The sequence below is a fragment of the Astatotilapia calliptera genome, chromosome 16 (assembly GCF_964374335.1).
Source record: "Astatotilapia calliptera chromosome 16, fAstCal68.1, whole genome shotgun sequence".
Classification (NCBI taxonomy): Eukaryota; Metazoa; Chordata; class Actinopteri; order Cichliformes; family Cichlidae; genus Astatotilapia; species Astatotilapia calliptera.
In genome coordinates, this window is record NC_137437.1 from 36799239 (window position 1) to 36816648 (window position 17410).

Consider the following 17410-nt stretch of genomic DNA (forward strand, 5'->3'; position numbering starts at 1 on the left):
GGCCTATAATTAGCTAAGACTGCTGGATCTAGAGATGCTTTTTGAGTAAAGGTTTAACTACAGCCAGCTTGAAGGCCTGTGGTACATAGCCGATCATTAGAGATAGGTTGATCATATTTATGATCGAAGAATTAATTAATGGCAGGACTTCTTTGAGCAGTTTTGTAGGAATGGGGTCTAAAAGACAGGTTGATGGTTTGGAGAAAGTAATTATTGAAGTTAACTCAGAAAGATCAATTAGAGAAAAAGAGTCTAACTTAACATCAATGGTACTAAGAGTAGCTGTAGATAATATTACATCTGTGGGACTGTTCAGAAGGCAGCTTAGATATATTCATTGCCATGCAGATGCAGTCTTTCGATCCCTGAAGCCTCATAACAAACACTAATTAGTTAAACTGCAGTAATGTCTGTGAATGCTTAGGAATGTTTATTTAAATGCTTTAACTAATTATTTTATTTAACTTAGATCTGTACTTTTTAAGCTCTGTCATTTAATATTTTAAAATTTTTAATTTAAGTTCTTTCTTTTTGTAATTTCTAGCTTAGCAAGCTCCACCTCCTGTGGAAACTGTGGTCAAACATCCCAAAACCTCAGTCGGGTCACATGACATCTGAGCTGTCTGTGCTTCCTGAGCGCGCACACACACACACACACACACACACAGCTGAAACAGTGCTCAGCTTCTCATTCTCGCCGTCACCATGCTGCTGATCCTGCTCTGCTTCCACACCTTCACCTGGGGTAAGGAGCTGCCGCCAACGGCACACTAACCACAGATGAAGCAACATCCTGTGTGTGATTTTGTCCTTTAATTATGTAAATCGATTATTTTTGCTCCTGAGTCACACTTTAAAGCTTACTTTCATTTCTTCAGCTGACGGTGACTCATTTAATGGTATAACAGAGTCAGCAGTAGGTTATTCCTGATAGGTCAGTTCAGCGCGTCTAACATGAGAAAATGTCCTTTTTCTGTTTGCTGCGACTGTTTCAGGTTAAAAAGGTGAAACAGTCGCAGCTGCTGGAGGGTTAAAGGTTCCTGTGAAACATGGAAGTGGGCTATAAATGTCCAAAGCTCCTGACATGACAGGAAAGGATCTGTGAGGCTTTCAAAGAGTTTATTTCAGGTTATAATCATCACTTCTGTGTTTGTTTAAATCAGCCTGTAAACATGTTTAACCTTCATTATTACTGATGCAATAAATGTTCATTCATCTGTTCACTGTAAACACTTTTGACTCTGACACTCTCAGGCAATAAATAACTGATCTGTCCAATCAGAAAACAGACATGAAAGTGAATAAATGACGTCACCACAAACATCAGGTTCACATCTGTTCAGTTTTTAAAAACGTGCCGTGTGCAGCAGACAGATGTTATTCCTCGTTTTTGAATCTTTGTCCCTCTGAGCTCAGGCGTCGATGGTTCCTGCTGTCTCTTTAATAAATCATCTGAGGCCGTGATCACATGAATAACAATAATCTGGATTATGCAGGGATTTCTCTGGTTTGCTTTCTTCACCTTTGCAGTCGCGTCTCAGGCGCCGCCGCCTCCACAGAACGTCCAGGTGGAGAAGGGTCAGCTGACGTGGACTCCAGGGGAGCCGGACGTTACCTACACTGTGAATTACCGCAGGTGAGCCCTCACAGCCAGGGAAGGTGCTCTGTTTTAAGGTGGAGCTTCCTTTTCCTTTAGTGATAATTAAAATGAACGAAAGAATTTCATCTCATGCTCCAAACTATACTGAAGATATCATTTTCTGGATTTAGGTCATCACTTTTACAGAAGACAAAACAACAAACAAACAAACAAACTGGATGGGTTAAATAAAACATTTTAATAAGCTAAAAACTACAGAAAGAAATTAAATAGAAATATTTTTAAAATAAAAGGAGCCCAGAACGTACCATTTGAATAATAATTTGAATTAAATAAACTACAGTAAAGATAAACATAGGTTAAAAAAAGAAAAAGAAAAAGAAAGCTAATAACAAGAAATAAAAGTAAAACTGAGAATAAAATCCATTCAAACAGAAAGTGGAAGGCCGACTGTGCCACATAACCACTTCTGTTTTTGAACAGTTTCAGAGGTTCGTCGGTTTATCGATAAATCAGATCATTGACTGAGAATGAGTCTGCAGCTGTTATTCAATCCGGTTTTATTTATATAGCTTCAAATTAGAACAGAAAAAGTACGATCCTGCCCAGCAGGCAGCTTTGGAAATGTGAAGGAGGGCATACAGCTGTGTTTTTCAGATCATTAAACAAATTTAAATATCAGGCAAAGATAAGACAAAATGCAGTTTCTAAATGAAGGTGTTTATTATTAAGGGAAAAACTCCAACCCTACATGGCCCTGTGTGAAAAAGGGATTGTTGCTAAAACCTAGTAACTGGTTGGGCCACCCTTTGCAGCAACTGCTGCAATCAAGCAGCGCTGACCCACTCATCTTTGGACAGTTGATGTCATTCAGCCACATTCGAGGGTTTTCGAGAATGAACTGCCTCTTTGATGCCACAGCATCTCAGTCAGATTCAGGTTCAAACAAGGCCAGTAACCAGGTCTGATTACTAGCAATAGACTCAATACTTGAAATGTGCAATTCACTTGTATTTTTATTTTTTATTCCTATTTATTCTATTTATCCCCTTCGTATATTTTATTTATCTATCCACTTAGCACTTTTAATTCTTATTCTTATTTTTATATTTTTATGACAGTATGTTTGCACTGAAGCACCACAGCAATTTCCTAATGTTGTAAACCTGCTCAACATTTGGCAATAAAACCCTTTCTGATTCTGATTCTGATTTATATTGTCTCTGTATTTATATATATGTGTGTGTGTGTGTGTGTGTGTGTGTGTGTATATATATAATATTCTGTAACTCTGTAACTTCTGTCGGTGCTGTGCTTTTTTGGAAATCGAATTTCCCAGAGGAACCCACCCGAGGGATTAATAAAGTTCTATCTAATCTAATCTAATCTAGCAGACCAGCTACCACAACTTGTACTTTAGCCTGACACATTTCTTTCTTACTATTTAAACCAATACAGTGGAACCCCGACTTAGGAAATTAATCCGTTCCCGAGGGTCTTTCGTAAGTCGAAAGCTTTCGTAAGTCAAAGCACCCATTGCGCGTTTTGAGTGAGGCGATGCTGAACGATATAGGCTACAGGCTAATTGCTAACTAGAACAACAATACGTCATTCAAGTGGAACGAGCGAAGCGCAAGTACGGAAGCCAAGGGGTTGTCACATGATTCGGATGGCATTTTGTTACTTGGGCATTTTGCCGTAACACGGGCAGAAATATTGCCGTTCAGTGCCTTCGTAACTTAAATTTTTCGTGAAACGGGGTATTCGTAACTCGGGGTTCCACTGTGTAGTCGTGCTGATAGATTTCTTTCATTAGATACAGCAGCAATTCTTTATCATGTGGAACAATTGAGATGTACTTTGAAACTGCACTTCACACTGACTGAAAGGGTTGTTTCACTTGTCAGGCCTGCAAGGATCGAAGTGTAAACTGAGTTGGAAATCCCCGGCCTACAGGAAGCACGTTTACTGTATGAATTCAATGCTGTCCAGCCGAGAGATATAATCTCTCCAGCGTGTCCTGGGTCTGCTCCGGGGCCTCCTCCGGTGGGACATGCCCAGAACACTTCACCCAGGAGGCGCCCAGGGGGCATCCTTGTCAGCTGCCCGAACCACCTCAACTGGCTCCTTTCGATGTGGAGCAGCAGCGGCTCTACTCTGAGCCCCTCCCGAATGGCCGAACTCCTCACCCTATCTCTAAGGGAGAGGCCAGCCACCCTTCGGAGGAAGCTCATTTCCGCCGCTTGTATCAGCGATCTTGTTCTTTCAGTCACTACCCACAGCTCGTGGCCGTAGGCAAGGGCAGGGGCCTAGATCGACTGGTAAATTGAGAACTTCGCTTTTACACTCAGCTCTCCCACAGCACCAATCCGTCTGTCGATCTCCCGCTCCCTTCTCCCATCACTCGTGAACAAGACCCCGAGATACTTAAACTCCTCCGCTTGGGGCAGGAACTTATCCCTGACCCGGAGTGAGCACTCCACCCTTTTCCGGCTGAGAACCATGGCCTCAGATTTAAAGGTGCTGATTCTCATTCCCAGCGTTTCGCACTCTGCTGCAAACTGTTGCAGTGCGAGCTGGAGGCCATCACCTGATGAAGCTCCAGAAATATTTGTTCAGTTCTCTTTCAAACCCCAGCAGCTGTCTATTGCAACTTTTGAGTGTCCACTAAAACAAAAACAAAAATAAACGCGTTCTAAAATCTCACCTGTTTGTTTTTATTAAGGCATACATGTACCTTATTTTTATAAATAGAGATTTTGCTATTGAGGTTAAACATGATATATAAGTCACTTAGATCACTTCGAAATGTTAATGTTTGGTTTATTTCAGTGTTTTATTTGTTCCTGAGTGTTGCATCTTCAAAAAATAAATTGTACAATTGTACAAATCGTGAGTCCATTCTCCAGTGCGTTCTCGACAAGTCCAGACTCGCCGGGAACGCACGGGAGCGTGGACTTGCTTACTTGAGAGTTGAGAAAGGGCCAAAGAGCGATTCAGAAGACCCGTATGAGAATATCACCAAGGGAACAGTTTACCCTGCCCAGGATAGGGTTACCGGGGCCCCGCCCTGGAGCCAGGCCAGGGGAGGGTGCCCGAGGGCAAGCATCTGGTGACCGAACCTTAGTCCATGGGGCCCGGCTGAGCACAACCTCGAAAAGGGGACAAGGGTACATCTGTCACCATCTTACAATGCTGTGATTGCAGCCATTCCCCAACTCTCTGTGAATGGGACTCATGGCCATTGATCAGTGTTTGTTGATCAATAATCTTGAGAATTTGCATAATTAAGATTAAGGAACTGACCTCCCAGCCCATTGTTCCTTCAGTGGGCTGGTTTCAGTCATTATGCAAATGTCCTGTTTATAAGATTGAAACCTGCAGTCAGCTGAGACTGAAGACGTCACCTGATGATGACGAAAAAGCTGGTGCCCTGTTGTAAAAGCTGTCCTTGAGTCAGTTTGTCTGGACCCTCAGCAGCCTGACTCTCCTGCCAGATGGCAGCAGCTTGAACGCCCGGTGTCCTGGGTGTGTGCAGTCCCGTAGGATGCTGCATGCCCTCTTGAGACAGCGAGTGCTGTACAGGTCAGGGAGGAAGTCCAGTGATTTTTTTTTGTCTTTCTGTGTGCTATGGTGCAGCTGGAGAACCACACACAGATAGAAAAGTGTGTATAAGAGGGGGCTGAGGACACACCCCTGTGGGACGCCTACGTTCAGAATGAGGGTGGAGGAGGTGTGCTCTCCCATCCTGACGTTATGGGGTCTAACGCTCAGGAAGTCCAATATCCAGCTGCACAGTGAGCTGCTGAGTCCTAAGTTGCTTAGTTTATTAACCAGTTTGTGGGGTTGGACTGTATTGAAGGCGGAGCTGAAACAAACAGCATTCTCAGGTGTCACTACTGTACAGATGCAGGATGTCAGCACACTTTCAATGGAGCAGCAGTAGAAGCTCCTTCTTCAGGTCCATTTTTCTGAGGATTGTCAGAAAGTGGAGACACTGTTGGGTCTTCTTTACAACAGCCGAGGTGTTTGAGCACCATTGGAGGTCTGTGTCTATGTGCACACCCAGGAACTTGAAACTGGACACCCTTTCCACGCACTCCCCATTGATGCTGACAGGCTGCAGCTCAGACTTCCTCCTTCTGAAGTCGACTACCAGCTCTGTTGTCTTGGTGGTTTTGAGGTCCAGGTTGTTGTCGGCACACCAATCTGACAGCCTCTGAACCTCAGCTCTGTACGCCGTCTCCCCAGAGATGAGCCCCACCACGGTGGTATCATCTGCAAACTTGATGACTGCGTTGTCTGGGTGGGAACTAACACAGTCATGTGTGTACAGAGTTTACAGTAGGGGGCTCAGTACACAGTCTTGTGGAGAGCCGATGTTAAGGCTGAGGGCTGAGGGAAGATGAGGCCCCACTCTAACTCTGTACACGGTCTGACAGGAAGTCTCTGATCTAGCAGGAGGTGGTAGAAGGAAGTCCGATATCCAGCAGTTTTACTGTTAGTCTCACCGGGAGTATGGTATTAAAACCAGAGCCAAAGTCAACAAAGAGCAGCCTGGTGTCACATCGCTGTTGTTCCAGGTGAGAGATGGTGGTGTGGAGTGTTGTAACAATGGCATCTTCAGTAGATCTGTTAGCTCTGTGTGCAAACTGGAGCAGGTTGAGTGTGGGTGGCATGCAGGACATGATGTGATGTCGGACCAGTTTCTCGAAGCACTTCACGCCCTGCTGACTTAAATATTGTACTGGGTCCTGTGGTGGGTTGTTGTTGGGCTGGCAGCGGGAGAGCTGCATCTCTGTGTGTATTGTGAACGGCATCGTGTGTGTGCTAATAAAGCATGCTGCAAAGCATGTTAATGTCACCGGGTCTGCCGTGGTCATTCACGATCTCTAAAATTAGAAATATCCTGTCTCAGAGTGACGCTGAAAAACTAGTTCATGCATTTATTACTTCCAGGCTGGACGACTGTAAGTCATTATTATCAGGAAGTCCTGACAATGACCCTGGCTCTGCTGGAGGTTTCTTCCTGTTAAAGGGGAGTTTTTCCTTCCCACTGATGCCAAAGCGCAGGGTATTATTGTAGGGTCTTTACTTTACAATATAAAGCATCTTGAGGCAAATGTTGTTGTCATTTGTTGCTATATAAACAAAATTGAATTGAGTTGAATCGATTCGTTCATGTTAATGGAGAATCCTCTTCACACACTGGGGTGACTGGAGTTCCATGTAGGTCTGTCCCCAGTCAATCTGAGCAATTGGGGTAGAAGAGCCTTATTTAGGTAGATGACCAAGAATGTTGGTCACTCTGATATCGCTCCAGTGTTGCTTTGTGGAGAAAGGACTACAATTTGTGCAGCATCCCACCAATCAGATCTGCATGGTGGAGTGATCAGACAGAAGTCACTCTTCCGTAAAAGATCCAAAGTTGTCGTAGGATTGTGGAGGGGTGTGGCTTGGGCGCGGCTGCAGGGGAGGCTAAGACACACCGGAACTCCATTAGCTCGTCACGCCTCCCGTGAGTAAAAGAGTGTGCTGGGACCTGAGGTTGTGGTTGTGTGTAAGAAGGAGCACCTGAATAAAGAAAAGTGTGTAAAGAGCGAACTACATGGTCGGGTCCGTCACAGTGGTGCTGAAACCCGGGAGGTGGCATGGCGGAACCTCGACCGGGCCAGCCAATGGACACGCTGGCCCGAATGGTGGTTGAGCTTGCAGCTACGTGAAGGGAGCAGGTGGTGGTGTCTCGCCGCCAGTTGGAACGGCTGCAGGACCGTTCCGAGCTCCAGATGCAACTGATATTGAGTCTGGAAGCTTGGTTGGTTCCTGACGGACACCGCCGCCAGCCTGACCGGCGTTCCTAGACCGCATTGGGGAGGGAGACGACCCCCATGGTGTTGCAGATGTCCATGCACGAGAGGGACCTGTTTTGCAAGCCAGCGGTCTGCGTGCTATCTGGACCAGCTCATGCCGAGCCAGAGGTCGCCCAGAACAGGGACCTGCCCAGGCTGAGTTGGAGGTCTGCGCGCCATCTGAACCTGCCACATTCATGTCAGAGGTCACCGTGCTGTCTGGTCCAAGCGGCGTCCTCGGCAGAGGCCAGCACCGTCTGAACCTGGATTGTTTACACCAGAGGTCAGCGTTTGTGGTCTAGCCTGCCGGCGGCCTGCCAAGCTGCATGTGAGACGCGGCTTACCTCCTCGACTGCTGCGCCGTCGCTGGACACACTCGGTCGGCCCCGGACACAACTCATCCCTGCCGCTAGTCCATGGGCCACGGATGCACATGGCCATGGCCGATTGGGCTAGGCTGGATGGCTGCCCGACCTAGGTTGGGTGTGGCCTGGGCACGGCTGCAGGGGAGGCTGAGACACACCGGACCTCCATTAGCTCATAACGCCTCCCATGAATAAGAGCGTGCCGGCACCTGAGGTTGTGGTTGTGTGTGGGGCTGCAGCTGGAAAGCTGCGACCGAGTGAGCGAACTATGTGATCTGTCATTCCTGTCGCAAGGATGAAAAATGAATTTTGGAATAAAGCTGTAACATGAAAAATTGTAGAACAAGTGAAGTGTTGTCAAGACCTTTGAGGTGCATTGTGTTCATCCCGCTGTAACCATGTTTCTGTAACACAGAGCAAATTAATATATTGATAAATTACTAGCACATGTACCAGCAGCAACTTTACTGCACTGTTCTTATTATTAAATATGTTGCTGATGGACAGTTGTCTGCTGTGCTGCAGTTCTCCACCCGCTGCAGGGATTTCATGGAGAGAACGCTGAGCAGAAGTTTTCTCTGACTCGTTTCTGTTCCTCATCCTCAGATTTAACTCTGATAAATGGGAAGCTCTTCCAGCCTGCATCCAGACGCCTTTCCATTCCTGCAACATATCAGCGGTTGGGCCGCGCGACACTAACGACTCGCCCGAGAACAGCTGCGTGACGCTGCGCGTGCGGGCCGAGAGACGGGGGCTGAGATCTGAGGGTGTTAACGCCTGCAGCAGATACGGTGAGAACCCTCAGATATGTGTCAGCGCTGTCTGTGGGTGAAGCTGTGAGACTCGAGGTGTTAACCATCCTGACCACAGTGTGAACCACGAGCTGCTGCTGTGCTGACGCTCGCTCTGCTCTTCCAGGTGACGTCTGCACGCCTCCGTTAAGCATTTTGACCCGGCCTGGATCACTCACCGTATTCCTTAACGATGACCACGAGCTGGCGAAGGAACACGACAGCAATGCCAAGCACATGATTTACTTTGGCAGAGAGGGAGAGAGTCCTCTGCAGGTGAGAACACGGAGTGATTCCTCCAGGTGTTTATGCTCACCTGATGTTACAGCACGTGTCACTGCTCAGAATATATCTGATATTTTTATTATTTTTTTAAAGAAAGATGTGCACATGTGTCTGTCAGTGTGTGCAGGCAGGTCCAAGCATATTTGGACAGTTTGCCTCTGCACCAACAGACAGTCTGCACAAACTGTTTCAGAATTACAGCTATTTTTACACAGTTCCCATTTTCAGAGACTCAAAGTGACTGAGAAGCAGTTTCGTGTCCAGATGAATCCTGCGCCTTCATTTTTAGAACTAAACTGAAGCCAGAGAGTCATGTGCCCGCCACTTCAGGCTGTTACTGACTGCAAGAGATTTTCAGCCACATTAAAAACTATATATATATATATATATATATATATATATATAAAATTCAGTTAGTTTGTCCACTTACTTTTAATTGTTTTGGTTAAATTATTATTTCAGACATCAGCAGCAAAAACTAAACCTGCATGTTTAACAACTGGAATCGCTCAGAGAGTCAACATTTTAAAATTACAACAGGAGCCCAAGCAAAGTAAATATCAAGTAAATATCTTCTAATTTCATATTGTCAGGAGTATGAAGACACCATAGCCTCCATGACCATTGAAGACCTGGAGGAGGGGCAGCGGTACTGTGTTCAGGTGGCCTATACGGTCCACGGGGACCTCGTGGAACCACGCAGCTGCATCCAGTGTGAGGTCATCCCTGCATCAGGTAAGCTGCTCTTCTTGGTGTAACGTTCCTTTAACGCGCTCCGACTCCAACCAGAGACACAGATGTAAACGACTCCGCTGCTTTTGAATCAGCTGAAGGTTTTAAAGCTGCAGCAGTAAACTCACTGCGTCTGTTTTTCTCAGAACACGTGAACAGGACGCCGATGATCGTGGGGCTGCTCGTCGGCATCGTGGTCCTCGCCATTCTTGCATTGGGATACCTCGGGTTTTTCCAAACTGAGAAAATCAAACGCTGCCTACACTAACCATGGTATGCCTCACCGGTAAGAAGCAACACTGCTGCACACACTCACCACACAGACACCAGTGGGTGCTGTATCCACTCCGAGCGTGTCAGCGGGGCACGTAAAAGAGCTGATTCGACAGTTTGAAAGCCTTCTACTCACGATTACTCAGTGTGTAAGACTGATGTGATTCTTCTTGGTGACTGGTGAGTCAATGAAATGTCCAATGGTGTTAAACACTGGAGAGTACCAGAGTTTACTCGAGAAAGAAAAGTCATTTTCTGTGGTAGAAAAACTTGTTTGACCTTGAATTTCCTGCCACATAACTGGTGGGAGTGTTACAACCAGCTCTGGTCGTCACGCCAGTTTGCTCGGCTTTTGGTTTGTCTTCCTATCAGACAGCGAGTCTCACATCTTTGTATTTACCAACAAACACGTGACATTTCACATTTAACCAACAGAACGTGAGCGGCTGAAATCTCCCAGAGTGACACTTAGACATAAGATCGGTGTTTCACTCACACTGAAACTGACACAGAGTGAAGTGAAACACACAAACAGAACCATATTTACAACACTAGTTAACTTCTGGTAAATCGGCTCCAGTCATCACTCTTGCCTCCTGGGAACTCTCTCTATCACTTCCTCTTTGTCTTCTAACTGACACCCAACCTGTGGGCCACTGACAACATTCAGCATCAACTATTTGATTTCAAACTCATGATCCCGTCTGACCCTCTCTTCACCTCCACTGCTCACAAACACAAACGATTGCCCATCCTCCACTGGTCTTCCTGTTGACACCGCGGCACAACAGTTTGAATCCACCTCCAATGATCCTGCTCTTACTTCCCCTCTATCTGTACAACTCATAGTCCCTACATGCTTTAACTTCCTGCTCTCATGTCCACACTTCTGTCTTTCCTTCTCTCTCACTGCCTGCTAACATGCCTTCCCCCAAATCCACAAAACCCCACAACAAAGAAAAACAAAGAAAGGAAAACACTGAGCCACAAACTCTGTCAATTCTAAAAGTGTGGAAAAGTTAATAACAGGCTAAAATTCTAACATGAAACTAAAACAGAGAGCATACTGAACCGGGAACCTTTCAGCATCCTCTGGGTTCAAAGGCACTATCAAGCTGAGCTAACCAGCAGTGCAGCACCAACATCACAGCTAAAAACACTCTGATTGGTTCTCTGCTTCTCAGTTTGACATTCACAAGAAATTGTGTTTCACATAGTAGTTTATGTGTTGCTCCTTAAAGAAGGAGCAGTTTTTACAAGCTGACCATTAAAGGTTTTAAAGCCCATGAGTTTGTCAGCGCTGAAGATGGTCAAGAGGAAAAGAAAACCAGAAAACCTGGGATCACGCCTCAGATATGGAACAATTCAAAATTGGGAACCGAAAGAAGGTAAGGTGCTTTACCACTGGGAAATAAGACAAGAAACACACAAATGACTGAACAAAAAAACAATCACAGCTAAAAGTGAAAATGAGTAAAAAAAGGTAAAAACCTAAACAAAATAAATTAACATCACATTAAATCTTGTTCTATGGAAATGGCTGTGATAGACACACAGTGTTCAGTTCAGTTATTTGTGACAACAGCGCTCGTCTCAAGGCTCTGATATTGTAAGACTAAGACATAAGAGGCGGGAGACGTGAGCGTCCTCCGCCTGTGAAACTGTTTTGGGGGATGTGTCCTTGTTGCACCTGTTGTTAGTTTCATTAACACCAAAGCAGCTGAACCTGATTAACACCTCTGATACTGAACTAATCAGATCAATATCCCAAAGTTTCACTGACTTGATGTTGAACTGCTCCTCTATTTTGTAACATTTTCTGAGCAGTGTACACCAGACACACTAAAGGCTGCTGGTCACATTAACACTATAAACTGATGTTTTCTGCTTGTGTGATTACAGATGCAGTGAGAGTCGTGTTTCCCAGGCTGCTAATGGTGACATCCAGAAGCCTTCAGCAGGCAGCAGGTAGAGGACATTCAAGAAGCTGTGCTGCTGTCCAAGACGACGTCTTACTTCTTAAACCTAAACACACAAACTTCTCAAAACAGAGTCTGATGGAGGACTTTATTATGGCAGAGCTTGTGTGTTTCCTACAAACTGGACTATCAGATGAATGAGTTTTCGGATTATTTTCGTGGGCTGCTGGGATGTATGCGTTTGGACCGTGATGAGGGGAAAACAAGATTTCTGAAGTGACGTAATAGGATAGGTTAAAAAAGCTGATACTGGAGTCTGCTCAACTGCAGGAGGAGGACGTCTCCTGAGAAGCAGTTTAGAGGATTCTGACTCTTACAGTAACTTGTACTGTGTACTAGCTAGCATGACGGAGTTTCTATACAGTTGGGTGGGTGCTATGATGTTACTGGTGAACTTTATTTTATTCATATGGTTACTTAGTAGAGTTGCCAACCGTCCCCTAAAAAACAGAATCCTCTGGTATTCAGAATTAATATTACCGTTTCGTATTGAGCTGAAAATAAACGTGATTTGTCTTCAGCTACAATAAAAAAAAAAAGACAAAAAGCTGGAGTTATTCTGTCTTTACGCTGTCAGATTGAACTGTTTCTGAGAGACTAATAACACCAGGATCCTTTTCTAAGTAGCTGACAGCTGGTAACTGTGCAGGGGCGGATCTAGAAAAGTGTTGCCAGGGGCCCAGGCAGGGCATTAACAGGGAAGGGGGGGCACAAAGATATACTTTTCTTTCTTATTCTCATTTAAAATGTCTCGCTTTTAACAAATAATTATCCGAATCTTACAACCAAAGTTTTCATCTGATGTCAAATTTATAGAAATCCATTATTGTACGTAGTACGTTTTTTTCAGGGTCCCAACATAATTTCTTCAGAAAAAAGTACTGTACATGATGCCAGTATTTTCCCACATTTTCCAGATACTGTACAAGTACTTTGTGTAAAATGCCATCAAAAACTCAGTTAAGTTTTATTCTTTCTCACCTGTCTTTCTGTCTCCTTTCACTTATAAAAGGTTGCCATGTTAGAAAAAATATTTTGCCCTGGCATGCTGTTTATTGATGTGGTAAATAAATAGTTTATGAAAATTATAAACTGTCATTTATTATTTTTAATATTCAGTAATGGTCATGTCTCACCTCTAGTCTTCTCTGTCTTAATTTCAGGTTTCCACCATGTGTTGTAGATAGTTCAGGAGGTTAACTCGACCAAGCAGTCTTTGGGTTTCGGCTAAGTACTGTTTAGAATACCAGAATAGGGGGGATGGTGGAGGTTTAAGTTTATTAGACTGATACATATGTACCAACAAGACAGTGTACATCACTGTGACAACGACATTTGTTTTCATTCAAAGGCTATTTGGTTTTTCCTGTAATACCTGGTGGGCCGGTCTCTAGTCAAAATGCCCAGGCTGATTTTTTGTCCCAGTCCAGCCCTGCGGGGGGACACTGAGCAGAGTGTCTCAGTGTGAGGAAAGTGAGGAGCAGGAAATATAAACCCTGCCTTCCTTCGGCCATCACAGGGAACTTGAGGGTCTCTGGCTAATGAGATGGACAAGCTGTGGGCGCTGGTCAGACATCAGAGGGAGGATTGGAAGTTCACTGTGTTGTGCTTCACAGAGACATGGCCGGACCTCAGTGCCACAGTATCTGGCTTTTTCACTGTTCAGGCTGGAACATGTTACTGTGAAGGCTCTGCTCGCCAGACTCGTTACTGTAATAGGTCAAAAGAAACTAAGTTAAGCAGGTGGTGGGGGGATTCATGCAGGAACTGACTACCTCCATCTTCATTCCCATGCTGTCTGCTAGATGATGCACCCCACTAGCAACCCTCAGTAAAGTTCAATCAACAGCCACAGTTATTAACGGTAGCGCTCCTCTAATGATCTATGGCACGTGGAACTTTGCTAGGATTCACGTCAGTGGCCGGAGAAGGCCATGGAAAAAGACTCCCTCGAAGCTTTCTGGCCAACTTTCAGGGAACTCAGGAGGGTGCTTTCCCTCACTGTGTGTAGTACAGGTGAAGCACTGCTGGTTTCAACTGAGGATATTGTTGGGTGGTGGAAGAAATTCTTCGAGGACCGCCTTAAGTTTAGTGACATGTCTTCTGTAGAGGAAGCAGAGTCTCTGGACTCGTCCATCACTGGGGGCGAAGTCACTGAGGCAGTTAAAAAACTCCTTGGGAGTTGGGAAGAGTTCCAGCCTTAAATGGAGGAGTTTAAGTGTCTCCAGACCTTCAGGAGTGAGGCGAGAGGGGAGCAGGAGATCGACTGGTGCTGCAGCTGCAGTGATGTGGATACCAGTCTGTCGTGGTGAAGAGAGAGCTGAGTCTAAAACCAAAGCTCTCAATTTACCGGTCGATCTTTCTGGGCATGTCCCACATGCTGGAAGAGAAGGCCATGGACAGGGAGGTCTGAGCTTCTCTGCTTAGGCTGCTGCCCCTGCGACCCGGCCTAGGATAAGTGGAAGAACACGGATGGATGGATGACCTGAAAAGTAGGCGCCAGGGATCTGTTCATTTTTAAAGACTAGAATACTCAATAAGACTTAGACTTAGTTCCTCCTACGCCGGGCAGCGCATCGGGCAGCTAGTGATCTCCATCGATGTCGGTCAGCAGCAACTGCTTCAGCTTCGTCCCAGGCAATGTCGACAGTTCTCAGATCGTCCATGAATGTTCGACGCCATGTGGTCTTTGGTCGGCCTTGCTTTCGCTTGCCAGTGCGTGGACGCCATGTCATGGCAATCTTAGCTGGGCGATGAGGGGGTAGGCGTAAAATATGGCCCGCAAAGCGAAGGCGCCTTTCTGCAACAACATCGGCTAATGGGCGGGTGCCTGCTCTTCGTAGGACCTCCTCATTTGTTATTCGGTCCCGGTAGGAAATTCTCAGGATTCGCCACAGGCCACGTTGTTGAAGCACGTTCAGGTGTTGAATAATTGCACTTGTTGAGCACCAGGTTTCACTAGCGTAAAGTGCAGTAGGGAAGACGATAGAGTTTAGTAGTCTGATCTTGACCCTTACATTCAGGAAGGTCGAGTTCCAAATAGGTTGGAGATGTCGCAGGACACCAACTGCCTTCCCTACTCTGGCGTCGACATCCCGATCAGAGACCCCGTCATTCGAGATGATGCTGCCAAGATATGTAAAATTCTCCACCTCTTCAGCGCGTTGTTGGTTGATCATGACAGGAATGCGGGCATGTGCATAGCCAACTCGGAGTACCTTGGTTTTTTTGGCGGTGAGTCATAATCCAACTTTCGTCGCCTCCCTCTGCAGGGCTGCGGTCAACTTTTGGAGGTCTTCCTGAGTCGAGCCCAGCAGGGCGATGTCATCTGCGAAGTCCAAGTCAGTGAGATTACGTGCTTCGTGCCAGGGCACACCGATGCCAGCTTGGTCAACTGATCGTCGCATGATGAAGTCAATTACCAACAGGAAGAGGAAAGGGGATAGCATGCATCCTTGTCGGACTTGTCTTGAAGAAATATGTGCAGCCGTCATCTGTCCGGACGCAGCAACGGGAGTTGGAGTAGAGACAACGAAAGGCATCTACAAACTGCTGAGGGACTCCATAGTGGCGTAGGATAGCCCATAGAGTCGGCCGGTGGACGCTGTCAAAAGCCTTCTCGAAGTCAATGAAATTAATAGAAATCTTCCTTTGGTATTCCAATGTTTGTTCAATGATCATGCGGAGGGTGAAGATTTGCTCGACGCATGACCGGCCACTCTGAAACCCAGCCCGCTCTTCTCGCAATCGTTCGTTCACTGCGTGTCGTAGCCGATTCAAAAGAGCGAGGCAAAACACTTTCCCGGGTACTGACAGCAACGTGATGCCCCGCCAGTTGTTACAGTCACCCAAATCACCTTTTTTTGGAAGTTTGATGATGGTGCCTTTTGTCCAATCATCGGGTACATGTGATGTTGACCAGCAGGCGTTTAGGAGTCTTGTAAAGGCGGCTTCAAGATGGGGTCCATCATGCTTCAGCATTTCGGCGAGGATTTCGTCCAGGCCTGCGGCCTTTCCACTCTTGAGGAGTCGGATGTGATGGTGATGGTGATTTGTCCAATATTGACAGGAAGAAGATCCATGGAAGGTGCCAGGTCTTCGGCCTCGAACCGTTGGGGTGGCTCAGGTTGGTTCAGAGTATCGCGGAAGTGTTCGACCCATCGTTGGTCTTGTTCAGCTGCAGTAAGGAGGACATGTCCATTTTTGTCTTGGATTGGAACACCGCGGCCACCACGAGCCCCAGTTAGATCTCGTACAATGCGATATAAGGTTCGGGTATCGTTCCGATCGGCTGCTTCTTGGGCTTCGATGCCTTTAGCTTCGATCCATTCACGCTTTTCACGCCGGCAGCTGCGTTTGACCTGTCGGGCAAGGTCTTGGTAGGTGGCCATGGCCCTCTCACGCTGGTGAGTCAAAGGCCACCTGGTCCCGAACTGACTTTGCCAAGCGACGTTGATCTGTAAGTTCCCATGAACGGTCGGAGATCCAGCGCTCCTTAAAGCCTCCCCGTCGGTGACCAATCTTCAATTCTGCTGCACCGACCACAGCCTCTTTTAGCTCATCCCAGAGTGTATCTGGATTTTTGTTGTTATTTCCTTCCGCAGCAAGGAGCTGGAAGCGGTTTCTCAATTCGAGTTGAAATTCCGCTGCCGTATTTGCGTCTTTTAGGCGTTGAACGTTAAAAGGACTTGGCCGCTGCAGTCGTGGTTGGAGGCTCTTCAGGTGAAGTTTACATTTGGCAATTAGCAGGTAGTGATCAGAGTCAATGTCGGCTCCACGCCACACTCTAACATCACTAATGGTGGATGCCCAGCGGGATGATATGCAGATGTAGTCGATCTCGCTTGTATATCCGCCACCGGGGGCCTTCCACGTCGCCTTGTGTATCCGATTGTGGCCGAAGAAGGTGTTCTTGATGGTCAGCCGGTTTGCCACACAGAACGAGATCAGCCGCCCACCGTTTTCATTTGTCATTGCTGCAATTCCAAACGGGCCGATAGCTGATTCCAGGCCGTCCCGGTTACTGCTTATTTACGCGTTGAAATCTCCGCCCACGATCAGCAAATCATGGATCCTGGAGCATCGCATAGAAACCATCTTGTCAGTATCGTCAGCCTCTTCTGTTGGAGCGTATACTTGAAGAATTGTGACTTTCACATGCCTAGCTTGGAAACGAGCCAAGATTAGGCGGTCTGAAATGGGCTTCCAGGCCAGCAATAATGTTGTTGCACGTTGCGAGAGGATGAAGCCCACGCCACGTGCATGGTCTTGGGCATGGCCAGAGTAGAGCACCATCTTTCCATCACTAACCATCTTCCCGCTTCCTGCCCATCGCATTTCTGAGATGCCCAAGATGTCCATATGGTACGAGTCAAATTCATATAGAAGCTGGGCCAATTTACCTGTTTGGTACAGAGTCCGTACATTCCATATTCCATAGTCGATAATGAAATTCACTTGCTGTTTCCGTAGCAGTTGGAGTTTTTACAGGGTGGGGTTGCTAGCCCCACGCCCAACCCTCCTCCTTTCTCATCCG

General features: G+C 46.4%; 1 protein-coding gene and 1 pseudogene across 3 annotated transcripts; one reads left to right on the forward strand and one right to left on the reverse strand.

Annotated features, from left to right (window-relative positions):
• The first annotated feature begins 633 nt into the window (after positions 1 to 633).
• LOC113008470 (uncharacterized) lies at positions 634 to 12966 on the forward strand. Of its 3 annotated transcripts, none has more exons than XM_080290761.1 (7): positions 634 to 745; positions 1531 to 1636; positions 8421 to 8605; positions 8733 to 8881; positions 9484 to 9625; positions 9769 to 9895; positions 11798 to 12966. In XM_080290761.1, exons 1-6 carry the CDS (start codon positions 706 to 708, stop codon positions 9888 to 9890), a joined length of 744 nt encoding a protein of 247 aa, XP_080146887.1. In that variant the 5' UTR covers positions 634 to 705; the 3' UTR covers positions 9891 to 9895; positions 11798 to 12966. The 3 variants fall into 3 exon arrangements, with proteins under 3 accessions (XP_080146887.1, XP_080146886.1, XP_026001689.1); XM_080290760.1 differs by having other exon boundaries at positions 9769 to 9908; positions 11798 to 11938; XM_026145904.2 differs by lacking the exon at positions 634 to 745 and having other exon boundaries at positions 1414 to 1636; positions 9769 to 9908; positions 11798 to 11938.
• Positions 12967 to 16006: 3040 nt separating this feature from the next.
• LOC113007610 (protein CFDP2-like) lies at positions 16007 to 17407 on the reverse strand (annotated as a pseudogene).
• Positions 17408 to 17410: the final 3 nt, after the last annotated feature.

Coding starts and splice junctions, on each gene's coding strand:
- LOC113008470 (XM_080290761.1), top strand. CDS start 706: ATGCTGCTGATCCTGCTCTGCTTCCACACCTTCACCTGGG. Junction 1,637..8,420: donor TACACTGTGAATTACCGCAG/GTGAGCCCTCAC, acceptor CCTCATCCTCAG/ATTTAACTCTGATAAATGGG. Junction 9,626..9,768: donor TGAGGTCATCCCTGCATCAG/GTAAGCTGCTCT, acceptor TGTTTTTCTCAG/AACACGTGAACAGGACGCCG.